Here is an 18,215-nt window from a genome sequence, read left to right on the forward strand (position 1 = left end):
CATCTACTTTAACTCAACAACGAGGACATTTTAGTAATTAATACCACTCCTACCCCAATTCCATATAGTTTAGTAAACAACTTGAATAGGAATCCGGAATCTAAGTCTCCTCAATCCATATATGGTTTAGTAAACAACTTCAATAAGGAATCCGGAATCTAATTCTTCTCAATCCAACTCATCCTCAATTCAATTCTTCCTAATTCAATTATGGATTAGTAAACATGCCATCAATATGTTAGAAGGTTCCTAAACAACCTTGACTTTTTGGAGGTTAATTCATCAGCTTGCTTTATGTATCCATTGCGTTTTCATGGCCTTTTGTTGATGGTGCCTTACATATGTTTACTCATTTAGGACAGTGAAATTTAAATTGTATTTTAATCTTCATTTATTTTTTAAGAATAAGTATGAAAATTGTATGAGTATGTTACATGTATGATAATATGCATGGTTTTTGAAAAATGCACTTTGGTGTAATTGAGAAATATGTGAAAAATACCAATGGTGTTCTCACAAGTGGTTATGGGTTCAAATCCCCACCCCATGGTAATGGTACCTGTGTATGTGAGTTTTTTCTTCTCCCCTTTCTAACTTTGGAAATAAATAAATAAATAAATAAATAAATAAATAAATATATATATATATATATATATATATATATATATATATATATATATATATATATATATATGACTATTCTCTAGTGCGAACGTCCGAAACTGCTTAATGTTCGGACTCGTTTTGTTTTTTCACATGATCAGAATGAATTCATTCATTCAATGGAAAGGAAACCATTTCCATTTTGTTTTATGCATCTCTCTTCTTTATCATTAAAAAAAAAAGGCACTAAAGCACACATAATAGCCTCCAAATTCTCTGTACAGTCCACCAATGAAGGAAAAGCCCAATCTAGAGGTGATGTTTGACTTTTAAGTATTGGCAGAGCATGGTTTCTATTCTACCTTTACCAAGAAAGGTGATAAAAGTGTTTGGGTTGATTTATATATGTGAAAAATAAAAGTATTTAGATACAGAAATTGACATGGATGGGTCGAAGTAAAACCGTATGGCATGTATGCGGAGGGTCCCTTTTTTTTCCTTTCTTTAAACTGAAAAAAAACCACATGTTTGATTTACTTTTTTTATACAGAAAAAAGACAATTCCCCAACCTTATACTTTTTTTATACTTTCTGCTTGCTTGGTTAGCAAGGAATGAAGAATTCCCGCATTAAAAAAATGAATAAAGAATTCCTAATTCTAGACTTTCTTGGTTAGCAAGGAATGAGGAATTCCTACGTAAGGAAAAGGTGAATTACTCGGCAACCTCGTTCCTATATATATGCCAAACCTTGCTACACTCTGGCACAAAAAAACCACCCCAGAAAGCCCACTCTTCCTCTACCTGACATTATCACATACCGTGTCACTGCGATGGCAAGCACTGTTGACGATACAACGGAAGCGGTCTCAAATTTGACAATGGAAACGGAAGGAAGTATGACCAAAAAGTATGTTTCTAAGACCCCCTGTTTGGTTGGTCATTTTCTTATAGACTGACTATTATGTGAAATGTTTAGTAGGGACTGAAATTAGTTTTTTTTTTAATTATTATTATATTGAAGTTCGACTCTGGGGTTCAAACGGTGGTGTCATGGGGGAAGCGACCACCGCTGTGGTGGGAACCCATTTGAGATTGAAATTAGTTTGGCATAAAAATGGTTTTTTTCCCAGTTGACTTTATAATATATGCATTTGTTAGTGCCGTTTTCCATTCAAACACATACTAATTAAATAGTTTTTCTTAATTAATAACATAAGGATTCCAACTTAAAATGTCTTAACACCTTAGTATCTTCATATTGCCAGGAAAGCCAGCACCAGTATTATCTTGTTGTAAAAAGGAGAAAATAAAAATACTTGAACAAAAATAAGTATTAAAAAAAAACTTTAACATAAATTAGAAAGTGTAACCCGACCCGACCCGCCTAACATAAAGACCAGCCCCTTTCGTTGTAAAAAGGGGAAAGGAAAAACACTTTAGCAAATTTCCTTATTTGTTGTTAGTTCCTAAGTTCTCTAGTTTCTAGATTTTAGTATGATTTTATTTAAATTTCCTAGTTTATTGGAGGGCTATTTACACCAACACCCTTTAATTTTTTTTTTACGTTTTCATAAAACTTCTTGAAGTTTTGAAAATAACTCAAACACTCCCTAAAATTTTAAATTGTTTTCATAAAACTCATTTTTCTTAAAATTCCTTCAATAATTGTTGATTTCATAAAAAGAAAATATCAAAATGACAAATCTGCCCTTAAATTCATAAAGGCAATTTTTTTTGTAAACCCACCAGCACACATACTGCCCCTCCCCTCTCGACAAACACCTCACTCACGAGAGACCCCGTCCCTAACCCGCGGCGATGGTTGTCAGCCATGGCCTTTCTCTCTATCTTATCTTCCTATTCCTCTCTCTCTCTCTCTCTGGTCCAAACCCCCCTTCCCTGAACAACATCCACACACCCCCTCCCTAACCCACAATTCCACACAGCCCTCATCAACCTAAAGTCCCACTCCCACCCACCGCCCAAAAGCCCACCTTGATTTCTTGGCACCTTAGTTTTAGGAAAAATGTCCCCAAACTAATATCTCACCTATCGACTCTCAATCGCCATCCCTGATATCTCGGATCCAACCTCACCCACGACTCCCAATCGCCACCCCTGATATCTCGGATCCAACCCCACCCATCGACTCTCAATCCCCACCCACACCCCTGAGCGGGTGGGTGTTTGTCGAGAGGGTAGAGGGGGAGTGTGTGTGCTGGTGGGTTTAGTTTTTAGTTATTTGTTTATTTTATAGTTATAAATTTAAGGGCAGATTTGTCATTTTATATTTTCTTTTATGAAATCAACATTTTTTTGAAGGAATTAAAAAAAAAGGGGTTTTGTGAAAATAATTTAAGATCTTAGGGGTGTTTGGTTAAATAAATCTATATTATCCTAGTGTATCTAGGTTTTAGCTTGCTATAAATTACCCAGTTTATTTCTACGACCCGCGTAATAGTCAAACGCCAAACCCTAGCTACTACACACACATAAACCCACAAACCCTCTTGCTCTCCCTTCACATAAGGAGTCGCTGCAATGGCAGGCCCTGTTGACGAAACAACGAAAGAGGTCTCAGATTTGACAATGGAATCGGAAGGAACTATGAGCAAAAAGTACGTGCCTTTTAGAACCCTGTTTGGTCCCTGAGAAAGGGAATCGCCTCTGAATTGAGGGATTTTAGGCATTTTGCTTGGGTTCCAAACAATAATGAACGTAAAAATATGTTAATTTCTGTCCATGACGCGTTTTCTTTTATTTTTAATCCATATGGGTTTTCGTTTTTGATTGTTTTGAATCTTGTGGAATGCTTACAGTGCACGCAAGAAGGAGCTGAAGAACAAGCAGAAGGAAGAGGAGAGGCAGCGAAAAGAGGTGGAGAAGGCAAAGCAGGTACCCAATATCTTAGCATGCTTTTATTTATTTTTCTCTCTTTGGTCTTTTGAAAAGGATGAAAATAATTGTGGCGTGCTTAATTATATGTAAGTATTGGTTTCCCAGTAATCTTATATATTTTGGTGATTTTTTTAAGGCATAAAATTAATATTTCAACAACCATGAAAGTGTATTCATACTAAATAGTCACTTGAACTCTGATCTTATCTTACAGGCTGCTGCCACAGCAAGCTCGCAGGTTAAGAAAAATATAGCTACTGAAGATGAAGAAATGGACCCAACGGTATACATTAATTATTACTCTGTGTAATATAGTTTTCTGTGTGGATTTTATTCTCACTCATTTATATGACCCGAGCCTCATCCGTTTTTCTTCTTTTGTTTTTTTATCATGTTGCAGCAATACTTTGAAAACAGGCTGAAGCATCTTGCTACACAGAAGGCAGATAATAAAAATCCATATCCTCACAAATTCTTTGTTTCAATGACTCTGCTTGAATATGTAGAAAAGTATGACGACTTAAGCAATGGGGAGCATCGGGAGGAGATCAGTGCATCGCTAGCTGGTATTCAAACTTAGGGGTTTATATTTATTTAGGGTATCATCTATCACTTTCATTCTCTTTGTTGATGTGAATAATTTTACTCCTATGCAAGGGCGAATCATGAGCAAAAGATCCTCCAGCTCTAAGCTTTTCTTTTATGATTTACACGGTGGCGGTGAAAAGGTTCAAGTCATGGCTGATTTAAGGTATAAATTTGTTGCCACCCCGACTTCTTTTTCCGGTAATTTATATCTTAATGTAGTAGTAAGCCTTTAGAACAATGTAATGAACTACATTTGCCATCTTTGCATTTGTTATTATCTGAAACAATTCTTATATCATCTTTTTTAGGGTTTAAAAATTGCTTGAAGCTTTTAGTTGTATTTAGTATATATGTGCAGGCACACACACAGAGCACAGCATGCCCAAGTCTATATAGTTTCTTTGGTGAAACTCTATATAGCAGTTGGTTTAAGTTTGATTTTGCTCTGGAGTTGCTAGTCATCAAATACTATTTTTATGTGTAAATAAGATCAACTGATTCTTTTCATCTTTTCTCATCTTCCATCTAATTTTCCAATCCTATGAAATAAAAATACCTTGATCAGATGATGGCATGAAGTTGGTCTTGTAGAAAGTGGAAAGCTAATTATTGTATTGAAGTGTTGTTGGATGCTCACTCCCATGGAAAATTCTGGATTCACCCCTTTTTAGATAAATGCAAACTATTCTGCTTCTCCTTATGTGTGATTGACTTCATTTTTTCACGCAGCAAATCAGAGTTGGATGAATCTGAATTTTCTAAGTTCCATTCTAGTGTTAAGCGTGGTGATATTGTTGGAGTGACTGGGTTCCCAGGTTTGTAATAGCTGTTGCTGTACCTTTTTCTTGTTATTTATAATAATTTGCTTTCGAATTATATGATCCAGTAGAATAAGCACTTACAAAGCACAAGTGTTTTTGCAATAGCTGTTGGTGTAATCCAGATTATAGTTTTATGTTTCACTTACTATGCACTATAGGAACAAATTCATTTCCTCTACATTGACTTGTGACATAATTTTCTGCTGGATTTTGTATGTTTCGGGACTATGAACTGTTCATTTTGTGTGGATTACACAATTTTCTGTTTTGTTTGTTTGTTTCTTTCTCTTAGGGAAGACGAAGAGGGGGGAGCTGAGCATTTTCCCAAGATCATTTATAGTCTTATCACATTGTCTTCATATGATGCCAAGGCATAAAGCTGGTCCTGCTTCTGATAATGCTAATGCGAAGGTGAGCAATGTTTGTATTTTTACTGCTTTAATGCTGTCTGTGCTCCTATTTTGACTCCAATATTACATAAACTTCTGCAGAAGACTGATGGATATGGATGGGTCCCAGGAAGCCCAAGGAATCCTGAAACTTATATTTTAAAAGACCAGGTATTGATTGATGAAGAAACTTTTACACCTTTTTTTTTTTTGCAGTATCTGTGAGAACACTAGGACTACAGTTCTGGGTTTTGATTAAGTAGTCATACTACGTTATTCCCTTAGTTTTCAAATTTTTATACTGTTCTCGTTTTCCATTATTTTACATGTTAAGTTAATTGTATTTCTTGCCAGGAAACTCGTTATCGTCAACGTTATCTGGATTTAATGTTGAACACCGAGGTTCGACAAATATTCAAGACCAGATCTAAGATCATTCAATATGTTAGAAGGTTCCTGGACAAGCGTGATTTCGTGGAGGTTAGTCTTACATCAGCTTGCTTTCTGTATCCATTGCGTTTTCATGGCCATTTGTTGATGGTGCCTTACATTTTGTGTCTTTTCTATCTTTTTCATTTGGTTCTTCTATTTTCCCCCACCCTCAGGTTGAAACTCCGATGATGAATATGATTGCTGGTGGAGCGGCTGCCCGCCCTTTTGTGACTTATCACAATGAACTTGACATGAAGCTTTTCATGCGCATTGCACCTGAACTGTATCTCAAGCAGTTAATTGTTGGTGACCTGTCTCGTACCGGTGTTTATGAGATTGGAAAACAATTTAGAAATGAGGGTATTGATTTGACTCATAATCCTGAGTTCACTACCTGTGAATTCTACATGGCTTATGCAGACTACAATGACTTGATGACCCTGACCGAGGAAATGTTAAGTGGTATGGCTCAAACATATGCTTCTTTTGGACTTCTCCATGTCTTTAAAACTACTTGGATTTTTTTGCTGATATAATATTAAATCTAAAATAGAGATGGTCAAGGAACTCACTGGTGGATACAAAATCAAGTATCACTCGAATGGGCTTGATAAGGATCCAATTGAGATTGACTTCACTCCTCCTTTCAGGTCTGTAAACTAATTCATTACTGGTCATGCATGTTATAACTGAAACAGATTTGAAACAACTTATCTGATGGTTTTAACTGGTATGTGTTGCAGGAGGATCGACATGGTTGATGAATTAAATAAGATCGCAGATCTCAACATAAATCCAGCAGATCTCTCTAGTGATGAAGCTAACAAATATCTTAAGGAGGCATGCAAGAAGTTTGATATCATATGTTCTCCTCCTGAAACGACAACTCGTTTGTTGGACAAGGTAAATCTTTTTCTTTTTCCCCTTTCCAAAATATTCTTCTAAATCCAGTACATGAATCAGGATATTTTATCCAATTTGAACTAGAGTCTTTTGAGGAGCTAATGGTATTTTTCATAGGTGCAATGACACTGAATACACTCATCGCAGTTTCAATAGAGTGAGAATTATGATGGCATATTCTCATCCCAAAAACATTTCACATAACTTTGAGATTCTCTACGCCCGTGCATATATACGAAAACTTCATGTAAACCATTAAGAACCATTTGAATCATTCCATTTCCATCACTTGATTCAAATGGTTCTCACAAATGCCAAACATATCTGGTTATAATATAAATCCAATTTTGCTATTGAGTGGCAGGGAATGGCATTTTAATGTGGTAATGCAATCTCATGTTTTTCTTGTGTTGATGACATTTTCTATCATTGCAGCTTGTGGGGCACTTTCTGGAAGAGACTTGTGTAAATCCTACATTTATCATTAACCATCCCGAGATAATGAGTCCTTTAGCAAAGTGGCATAGATCAAAACCGGGCTTGACTGAACGTTTCGAATTGTTTATCAACAAGCATGAGGTCTGGTTATCAACTTGAAAACTTGTTTGAATTATTTATTTATTTGGCATCTTTTGGTCTGTTTCGTTGTGCTTGTTACCAAATGTTATTTTGTTGGGCAGCTCGCCAATGCATACACCGAATTGAATGATCCTGTGGTACAACGCCAACGATTTGCTGATCAACTCAAGGTATCACCGTTCAGTTTTGGTATCTTATTATAAATTGTTTGGTTTTTTTTTTTCCTTATGATATGTGGTTTGAGTTTCAGGATCGACAATCAGGTGACGATGAAGCAATGCCTTTGGATGAAACATTTTGTAGAGCTCTTGAGTATGGTTTACCTCCAACTGGCGGTTGGGGTTTAGGCATCGACCGGCTCTGTATGTTGTTAACTGATTCACAGAATATCAAGGTTTGTGCCCTCCATCCCTCCTCCCTCTCCCCTTCAATAATCTTGTGTTTGTGGTCATTTGTGAGATGTCACCTTTAATGGTTTCTCACTGTCTTGTTTGTGGTTGGATAGGAAGTTCTTCTCTTCCCGGCTATGAAACCACATGCCGAGCCTTCTGCTAAAGGTGCTAATTCTGATGTTGGAAGACCTTTCTGGCATAATTTTAAAAATCTTCTGGTGTCCCGTGAATTCTGTTGCTGTTTGATGACGAGTTTCATAATGTTATGTTTCTTTTTTATATATGAAATAAATCGTTAAGAATTTTCTTTTTCAAGTTAAGACAGTGAAATTTATATTGTAATTTATTTTTGGGAGCTTTAGTTTTAAACCATAATATAGTTTTACTAATTTAGTAGAAAGAAATACAATTTAGTCTAATTAGCAAAAGGCCAAACACCAAAATGTAACAAAAATACCATTACAAAATATGAAAATTACAACATATGCCATTTTCAGTATTTAGTTTTAAACCAAAGCTGAAAAACGACATCAAACTAAAACTGAACCAAAACGACATCAACTGAAACCGAAATTGAATCACAACCCATTCGCGCGACCTTTCAACTTCACCTCCAGAAACCTCTTCAACTTCACCTCCAGACCACCAACGGTCATCGAAGACCACCAACGATCGAAGCCACCAACGATCATCGAAGACCACCAACCCATTCGCGCGACCATCATCGAAGACCACCAACGATCGAAGCAGATTCTTCATCTCAGTTTCTGGTTTTGGTTTTCTGCATCTCAATTTCTGGTTTTGGTTTTCTGCATCTCATTTTTTGGTTTTGGTAGAAAGAAATACAATTTGGTTTTCTGCATCTCAGTTTCTGGTTTTGGTTTTCTGCATCTCATTTTTTGGTTTTGGTAGAAAGAAATACAATTTGGTTTTCTGCATCTCAGTTTCTGGTTTTGGTTTTCTGCATCTCATTTTTTGGTTTTGGTAGAAAGAAATACAATTTGGTTTTCTGCATCTCAGTTTCTGGTTTTGGTTTCGTTTTCGTTTTCTGCATCGCAGTTTCTGGTTTTGGGTTACGTTTTCGTTTTGGTTTTCTGCATCTCAGTTTCCGCTTTCGTTTTCGTTTTCGTTTTCGTTTTGTGTTTTGAATTGCTCATTTTATATGTCTTCTATGTTTGATTAAAAGCCTTTTGGATTGCTCTTTTTAAAATAGGGTTTTCTGCATAGCATTAATGGAAACTGCAATGCCAAGGAAATAGTTCTACTCTTCTCTTGCCCACCCAATTCCTCATCTGGGTAGCCTTTACTCTTCAAATTGGTGAGGTTGAAGGCCAAAGAAAGAGCAAAAATCCAATTGTAATTAAATGAAAACTGCAATGCAGTTTCCAAAACTGCCATGCAGTTTCCAAAACTGCCATGCAGTTTCCAAAACTGCCATGCAGTTTCCAAAACTGCCATGTAGAACCTGTATAAAATTTCACCTACTGAAAAATAAAGAAATATAATGCTGCAAGCAGAAACAAAAGACAGAGACATGAAGAAATACAATCAATCATACCCAAATCGAATATAAATCCAAATATTATGTACAAAAATCATGTAGGATCATCTTCCACCAAATTTTTTTTGTTCTTACACCCCGGCTCAAGGGACACAGATCCACAACCACAAAGCCAACCAAGAGTAGCAGATACTAGACCTGTAGGCTCAGCCAGATAGCGATCGTAATCGCTCTTCATCTTGAGCTAGAAGACCTTGGAGTTATCGCTGAAGGCCGAAGGGATGAGCAGCTTGAGAATTCCATCGCAGCCGCAAGTGAAGGCTATGGTCGTCGTTGCTGCAGAGAGAGAGAGAGAGAGAGAGAGAGAGAGAGAGAGAGAGAGATCTAATCTGATAAAAAAGGGAGATGAGCAGTTGGAGTTACGGTGGTCGCCGTTGCTGCGGAGAGAGAGAGAGAGAGATCTAATCTGATAAAAAGGGAGACCAACCCTAATATTTTAATAAAAAGGGTATAATTGTCTAATTTTAGCTGGCCCAACAAATCTGGGCCTACTCTTTGGCCTAATCTAAAATACCTATTCGTTTATGGGTATTAAAACCCAAACCAAAATACCTAATGTCTCATATCCAAATTACTAAAGTTAATTATGTCTAATACCTAATTTTCCTTTTATTTTTTAAGAATAAGTCTGAAAATTGTACAAGTATGTTTACATGCATGATATGCCTGGTTTCTGAAAAAATGCACTTCGGTCCGGTGTATGATATGCTTGGTTTCTGAATTTTGTTGTCTTTTTCCGTTGTTAATTACTGTCAGATTCAACCCACCAATTGACTGACCAGTGGCTATGTCAGCAGTTAACGATTGACCACATGGTCAACTTAACGGAAGAATTAAATTGGACAGGTTTGAAAATATTAGGGTGTAATTTGATGAAATTGAAACCTCGGCCCATATTGAGAATGACTTCAAACATTTAGGGGGTGTTTTGTAATTAGCTAAAAATAAGACTTCCAGGCAAAGTCGAAAAGCAATTGGGAACTAAAATGTCAAAATACTTTGAATATCTCAAAAGAGCTTGCCAGATCATCAACTTTGTTCAGATTAATCAAAACCATCAAGTTCTTCACAAAGTATACGTGAGGAAAGTACTCTGTGACTGTTGCATAACATTGAGAATACAATTGAATTATGTTTACAAAAATATCAAATGCCCGTTGAGAAGCGTTTCTGGTTTGTGGGCTTTGCTTGGCTTACGGTTAATAGTGATGATGTGTGCTCTTTCTTTCTCTCTCTTTCCCTCACTCTCTTGCGCAGCTTTTGGATTTGGTGAGCCTTGAATTTCTCTCTCCTCCTTGCTAGATGTAGTAAGCCAAAATGACAAGAGAGGTAGCGATGCTACTGGAGCGTTTGTTGAAAGTTGGCTCAAATGTAGAAGAATTTTGGAGTTGCCCATGTGAGTCAAAGTTAGTTGCCCATGTGAGTAAATGTTGGCTTACTATGAAGTCAAAAAGGGTGGATTGTTTGGTAGCCATCCATTGGTAAGTTTGGTAGCCAACAAATGAATAGTTGAAGCTTGCATTCACACTCTTGCATTTTTGGCTATAAATTGGAAGCAAATGGTTCCATTTGAAGCATCCCACCAAGTGTTGAGTAGAAGAGAAAAATAGCAAGAAAGGCATCTTGCCAAAGAGAGAAACATTTCTCTCTAATTGTTCTTTGCTTTGTATCATTGTTTTCTCTTCAATTGTTGTGAGAGTGAGTGGGGCTTTGGGTTTTCTTGAGTGATAAACACTTTGTATACTCTCTTTGATTATAGTGAATTACTCCGTCGTCTCCAAACTGGATGTAGGCATTGCCGAACCAGTATAAATCTTGGTGTTCTTGTTGGTGTTGTTTTGTGTTCCATTTATCTCCTGCCAGTTGTTGTTTATTTTTTCACTCATATTTGGTTGACGCTTCCGCACAACAAGTGGTATCAGAGCTCCAGTTTTCGACTGGGGTTTAGTAGGAGTGAAAAAAAAAATTTGTCGAGCTACAGTTCCGTGAATAGTGTCGGCGCTACAGTTCCGTGAACAGTGAACTGCTACAGTCGTGAACAGTGCTGTATTTGTGAACAGTGCCGAGTAGATGGCTGGAGATAAAGACGAACCTGTGAAGGAGAAGGAGTCGGCATCGTCATCGTCGACATCTGCATCCAATAGACATCCAATTGCTACTACGAGGTTAGAGGTTGATAAATTCAATGGCTCTAATAATTTTGGTATGTGGCAATGTGAAGTTATGGATGTGTTGTATCAACAAGAGTTGGATATGGTTCTGGAGGATAAACCAGAAGATATTGATGACAAGCAGTGGACGCGAATTAATCTTCATGCTTGTGCTGCTATTCGATCGTTCCTTGATAAGGAGTTGAAATACCCGTATATGAAGGAAACTTCTGCAAAGGAGTTTTGGACGAAATTGGAGGAGAAATATATGACCAAAAGCGCAGGAAATCGGCTCTCCTTGAAGAAGCGACTATTCCGATTTCAATATCGTTCAGGTATTTCTATGCACGAACACCTCAATGATTATAATAAAATACTTGCTGATTTAGCAAACCTTGATGTGAAAATTCCTGACGAGGATAAGGCACTATGTTTGTTAAATTCATTGCCTGATGATTATGATCATTTGACAACTACTTTGTTGTATGGAAAATTCGAGGTGAAACTTGAGGAGGTGTCTGCGGCGTTGGTGAATCATGAGTGTCGTAAGAAGGAATTGAAGACTCAAAATCCACAAACCGAGGCACTGGTTGCAAGGGGTCGAACAGAGGAAAGAAAATCTGGGAAGCGGGGAAGATCTCGTTCAAAGTCACGAGGAAAGTTTCCTGCTAAAGATGAATGTGCCTTTTGTCGCCAAAAGGGTCATTGGAAGAAAGACTGCCCCAAATTGAAGAACAAAGAGAAGGAGAAAGCGAGTTCTGAAGCAAATATTGCAAAATCTGGAGATGATGATTTCGAGTTTGCTTTGGCTAGTTCATCTGCTGATGGTCACTCCGAGGAGTGGATTTTGGATTCAGGTTGCACCTATCATATGTGTCCCATTCGGGAATGGTTTTCTAGCTTCGAGGAGCTGGATGGTGGAGTTGTTTTGATGGGCAATAATAATGCCTGCAAAACACAAGGGATAGGCAAAATCTGTTTAAAGATGCATGATGGAACAGTCAGAGAATTGAGTGATGTTCGGTATGTACCGGATATGAAGAAGAATCTCATCTCATTGGGCGCTTTGGACTCCAAGGGTCTCAAGATCACCATGGAGGGTGGAGTTCTTAAAGCTGTGTACGGGGCACTGGTGGTGATGAAAGGTACAAGACGAAATAACTTGTATTTCTTACAGGGGAGTACAGTTTATTGGTGGAGCAGCTGTCACCGAAGCTGCTGACGCAGATAGCACAGACACCACGAGGTTATGGCATATGCGTCTTGGGCATGCTGGTGAAAAAGCGTTGCAAGGATTGGTGAAGCAAGGCTTATTGAAGGGTGCAAAGGCATGCAAATTGGAATTTTGTGAACACTGTGTGCTTGGTAAGCAAACTAGAGTGAAATTTGATACCGCTATTCACCACACTAAAGGCACTCTAGATTATGTTCACACTGATGTTTGGGGACCTTCCAAGAATGCATCTTGGGGAGGTAGCCATTATTTTGTCTCTTTTGTTGATGACTTCTCTAGAAGAATATGGGTGTACACCATGAAGCGTAAAGATGAAGTCTTGAAGATATTCCTGAAGTGGAAAAAGATGATTGAAACGCAAAGCGGTCGAAAGATCAAGACTCTCAGATCAGATAATGGTGGTGAATATAAGTCTGATCCTTTCTTGAAAGTTTGTCAAGATGAGGGTATTGTGAGGCACTTCACGGTTAGGGAGACACCGCAACAGAATGGGGTGGCGGAGCGCATGAACCGTACTTTGCTTGAGAAAGTTCGGTGTATGTTGTCTAATGCTGGATTAGGCAAGGCGTTTTGGGCTGAGGCGATTAGTTATGCAAGCCATCTCATTAATCGGTTGCCTGCTGCTGCGAACGAGGGGAAAACACCCATGGAGGTATGGTCTGGTAAACCTTGTACTGATTACAAGTATTTACACATATTTGGTTGTTCTGCTTACTACCATGTCAGGGAAAGCAAGTTGGATCCAAGAGCAAAGAAAGCTCTATTTATGGGCTTTAGCACTGGCGTGAAGGGATACCGACTCTGGTGTCCAGATGAGAAGAAATTTGTTGTAAGCAGAGATGTGACTTTTGATGAGGCTGCTATGGTTAATCAGAACAAGCATGAAGGTGAAATTGAAGCAACCAAGACCATGAGTAGTTCAAAGCAGGTGGAGTTACTAGAGACTCCAGTTGTTCCAGTAAGGTCTGATGTTACAGACACTAGTCCTACAGTTGATTCTGATGATGAGGACAAGGATGATGAAGAGGAGGCACCTACCCAAGAGCCTCCACAACAACAAGATTACATTGCAAACAGAAGATCGAGAAGGGAAATTCGGAAGCCTGCTCGGTTTACTGATATTGTGGCATATGCACTTCCCGTTATTGAAGATGATATTCCATCCGCCTACAAAGAAGCTGTCAGAAGTTCAGAAAGCGTGGAGTGGAAGAAATCTATGGATGAGGAGATGAAATCTCTTCATAAAAATAAGACTTGGAAGCTGGTTCAGTTACCAAAGGGGAAGAAAGCAATTGGTTGTAAATGGGTGTATGCCAAGAAGATGGAATCTTTGGGAAAAGACAATGTAAGATTCAAAGCCAGATTGGTAGCAAAAGGCTATGCTCAGAAGGAAGGCATTGACTACAATGAGGTATTTTCTCCTGTAGTAAAACATTCTTCTATTCGTATTTTGTTGGCTTTGGTTGCGCAGTTTGACCTTGAGCTGGCTCAACTTGATGTCAAGACTGCTTTCTTACATGGTGATTTGGAGGAAGAAATCTATATGTCTCAGCCAGAAGGTTTTAAGGTTGCTGGTAAGGAAAATTGGGTTTGCAAATTGCAGAAATCATTGTATGGCTTGAAGCAGTCTCCAAGACAATGGTACAAGCGATTTGATAGGTTTATGATCGGGCATGAGTACACAAGAAGTCATTATGACCATTGTGTATACTTTCGCAAGCTGCAAGATGGAACCTTCATTTATCTGCTTTTATATGTTGATGATATGCTGATAGCATGTAAAAGCAAAGTGGAGATTGAAAGGTTGAAGACTCAACTGAGTAATGAATTTGAGATGAAGGACTTGGGAGAAGCTCGGAAGATACTGGGTATGGAAATTGAAAGAGATAGAGCGAAGGGCAAGATTAGTGATCGGTTCATAATTGTATATCATTTTGTACCCTTCTAGCTTATGATTTGGTTATGTTTTTGAGTTAAACTTGTGCTTTTAATCCTTTTTGTGTTTATCTTTCAGTTCATTGAGCTTTAGGTAATAATGAGGGCTTTGGATAGTAAATGATGCAATCCATGCATGTTAGGGCCTAATTTGGATGAATGGATGAAGAGCTTAAAGACAAACTCAATTTTGGCTACAGTCCCCTGCCAGCCCAGTTTCGTAGGTCATATTGCAAGCTTTGTTTCAGCAACCTACATAGCTCGGATGAGGCCACATTCTTCATGAAAGTTGTTCCAATGGGTGTATACTATAACATATCCGAAATTCAGCCTCATTGGATAATTGTGGAGTCTGTTACCTAGCAAACACAGAGCCATGCTCAGGATGGATTTTATCAGCGCGCAAAATGAGTTAGCAATTTGTTTTGGCCTTAACTTCCTCCTCCGACCTTGGATTGACCCAAATGATATATGGCTGGAAAGAAGACATTCTGAACTTCAAGTTTGAGTGCTTAAAGTCTTAATTTGCTTAAGGGAAGCCCAATTCGTAAGCCCTTGAAGTTGCTGGTCATGCTGACCTCAGGATGAGCTATTATTTCTGGTTGGAAGCTTGGTCATGGTGACATGAAGATGAGCTAGGGCTGCTGGTGGGACTTATTAGTGAAGTGCATCAACCATTTCAGATTTTATAATGGAAGTGTTGTATGCATTAGTGAAGTGCATCAACCATTTCAGATTTTATAAAACAAAGTGTTGTATGCATTAGCCATACTTAATTCAGATTTTCAGCTTCCTTAGGCCTATATATAGTGAGGTTTCCCAAGCTTGTAAACACACCCCAAGGGGGGGGAGCTCTCAAACACTTCTCTAGAGCTCCCTTCCCTTCTCTCCCTCAAATTCTCTTAGTTTCCCTTTGTAGTTCTCAATTGTTGTAATAAGATCATTCTATTAAATTTTCTTTGTACTAAATATCAAACACTTTTCCTTTCTCTTCTTCTAATTCTCTAAAGCTTTCAAACACATGTTCTTCCAAAATCCTCAAAGTTCTCAAACATCTCTCTACTTCCCTTCTCTTCCAAAAGTCTCCATGTCTCAAACACTTCACAAACACATTTCTCTTCCTTCCCTAAGTTCTCAAATTCTCCAAGTTCACAAACATCCTCCAAGTTCTCAACCACTCTCTTCCAAATTCTCAAAGTTCCTAAACACTCTCTTCCAAAATCCACAAAGCTCTCAAAACACCTCTCTACTTTCTTCTCCAAATCCTCCAAGTTCTCAAACACTCTCTTCCAAATTCCCCATGTCTTAAACACATTCCCTTCCAAAATCCTCAAAGCTCTCAAACACATGTTCTTCCAAAATTCTCTAAAGTTCCCAAACACTTTCTTCTCCCTCCTCAAAGTTCTCAAACACTTCCTTTCTTCCTCAAAGTTCTCTTAGTTTCCTTAATGTTTTCTTAGTTGTAATTTATTTTTCTTTGTTATGTAAATTCTTTTCTTAAGTTTTCAAGTTGAATTAGTTTCCAAGTTTCAATTATGGTTTTTGTTCTTATTCATTATGCTTATAAGTTAATATGCTAGTTTGAATGATTGATCACCATTTAGGCTTGCATGTTAGCTATCTTGGTTTGAATTAAGAGTATACACCATGCTTTAATTCGAATTGAACTATGAATAGGAAGAGTATGTATGGACATTCGACAACAGGGATTAGATACATACTTGGTTGTTTAAAATGTTCTTCTATGCTTAATGGGTTCCTAATGCTTAATTTTAGGTTAGACAACAAATGATCAAATTAGGGAATTAGGAACACAAGGTTATGACCACACACCATGGCTTAATCATACTTTAGCTAGAATCAATCCATTAATCTAAATTGTTCTCCCTCAAATTCTCTTAGTTTCTCTTTCTAGTTTTCAATTGTTGTAATGAAATCTTTTGTGTTGAAATTTTCCTTAAGTTTTTCTTAGTTCCACTTTACTTTTCATTATGTAAATTCTTTTCTTTAGTCTCAAGTTTGATTAGTTTCCAAGTTTCAATTATGGTTCATGTTCTTATTCATTATGCTTATAAGTTAATATGCTAGTTTGAATGATTGATCACCATTAAGGCTTGCATGTTAGCTATCTTGGTTTGAATTAAGAGTATACACCATGCTTTAATTCGAATTGAACTATGAATAGGAAGAGTATGTATGGACATTCGACAACAGGGATTAGATACATGCTTGGTTGTTTAAATTGTTCTTCTATGCTTAATGGGTTCCTAATGCTTAATTTTAGGTTAGACAACAAATGATCAAATTAGGGAATTAGGAACACAAGGTTATGACCACACACCATGGCTTAATCATACATTAGCTAGAATCAATCCGTTAATCTAATTGAACTTGGGAACTTATCTGCTTGAGTTAGTTATTTTCTTTCTTCCTTGTTTTATTTATTTCCCTTCTTTTTCATTTCTGTTTTGTGTAGGGAAAATGAATTGAATCATTCAATCACCAATCCTCGTGGGATCGATCTCGCACTTACATACGCTATACTACCGAACGGCTCGTGCACTTGCGAGTATCACAAGTTGAGGATGCAACTGAATCCATTTTGGTGCAGCTGTATCTACACAAAACTTGTTGTGTAGATACAGCTGCACCAAAATGCGAGATCGATCCCAATTCATTTTCCCTACACAAAACAGAAATGAAAAAGAAGGGAAATAAATAAAACAAGGAAGAAAGAAAATAACTAACTCAAGCAGATAAGTTCCCAAGTTCAATTAGATTAACGGATTGATTCATTATGCTTATAAGTTAATATGCTAGTTTGAATGATTGATCACCATTAAGGCTTGCATGTTAGCTATCTTGGTTTGAATTAAGAGTATACACCATGCTTTAATTCGAATTGAACTATGAATAGGAAGAGTATGTATGGACATTCGACAACAGGGATTAGATACATGCTTGGTTGTTTAAATTGTTCTTCTATGCTTAATGGGTTCCTAATGCTTAATTTTAGGTTAGACAACAAATGATCAAATTAGGGAATTAGGAACACAAGGTTATGACCACACACCATGGCTTAATCATACATTAGCTAGAATCAATCCGTTAATCTAATTGAACTTGGGAACTTATCTGCTTGAGTTAGTTATTTTCTTTCTTCCTTGTTTTATTTATTTCCCTTCTTTTTCATTTCTGTTTTGTGTAGGGAAAATGAATTGAATCATTCAATCACCAATCCTCGTGGGATCGATCTCGCACTTACATACGCTATACTACCGAACGGCTCGTGCACTTGCGAGTATCACAAGTTGAGGATGCAACTGAATCCATTTTGGTGCAGCTGTATCTACACAACAAGTTTTTGGCGCCGTTGCCGGGGATTGGCAACATAGTTTGGTTCTATTTCTTTTCCCTACTTGTTTTATTTTTATTTTTCATTTTCATGTTTTTCTAGACAATTTCAAGTTTTAAAGTTAATGACGTTAATGGACAAGTTGTGTTTGTAGTCCAACAGAAAAGGACAATTGCCCAACAAGCAAGAGAACTGGGTTTAAGTCCCAGCTTACACAACCCATTGGTGCTTGTTGCTTTGAAGCATGGAATTGGATGTGTGTTGATTTTCCTTTTCATTTTAGTTTTTATTTCCTAATCCTTTTAATTCCATTTCAAGTTTGTGTGTTTGTTTTAGCAATTTATGATAGCTTAATAAAAATGGAGAGATATGG

At 37.5% G+C, this 18,215-nt stretch overlaps 1 protein-coding gene across 2 annotated transcripts; it reads left to right on the forward strand.

Moving 5' to 3' along the window:
* Nucleotides 1-1,365: 1,365 nt before the first annotated feature.
* LOC110753432 (lysine--tRNA ligase, cytoplasmic-like) lies at nt 1,366-7,927 on the forward strand. 2 transcript variants are annotated; one of them, XM_021954341.2, is made up of 16 exons: nt 1,366-1,512; nt 3,425-3,500; nt 3,718-3,786; nt 3,904-4,069; nt 4,161-4,254; nt 4,821-4,906; nt 5,205-5,323; nt 5,404-5,472; nt 5,656-5,781; nt 5,907-6,195; nt 6,287-6,383; nt 6,477-6,636; nt 7,072-7,215; nt 7,317-7,385; nt 7,466-7,609; nt 7,721-7,927. In XM_021954341.2, exons 1-16 carry the CDS (start codon nt 1,436-1,438, stop codon nt 7,904-7,906), a joined length of 1,971 nt encoding a protein of 656 aa, XP_021810033.2. In that variant the 5' UTR covers nt 1,366-1,435; the 3' UTR covers nt 7,907-7,927. The 2 variants fall into 2 exon arrangements, with proteins under 2 accessions (XP_021810033.2, XP_021810034.2); XM_021954342.2 differs by lacking the exon at nt 1,366-1,512 and adding an exon at nt 2,395-3,223.
* Nucleotides 7,928-18,215: the final 10,288 nt, after the last annotated feature.

This window comes from Prunus avium, chromosome 1 (genome assembly GCF_965620075.1).
Source record: "Prunus avium chromosome 1, drPruAviu1.hap1.1, whole genome shotgun sequence".
In the NCBI taxonomy this organism is placed as follows: domain Eukaryota; kingdom Viridiplantae; phylum Streptophyta; class Magnoliopsida; order Rosales; family Rosaceae; genus Prunus; species Prunus avium.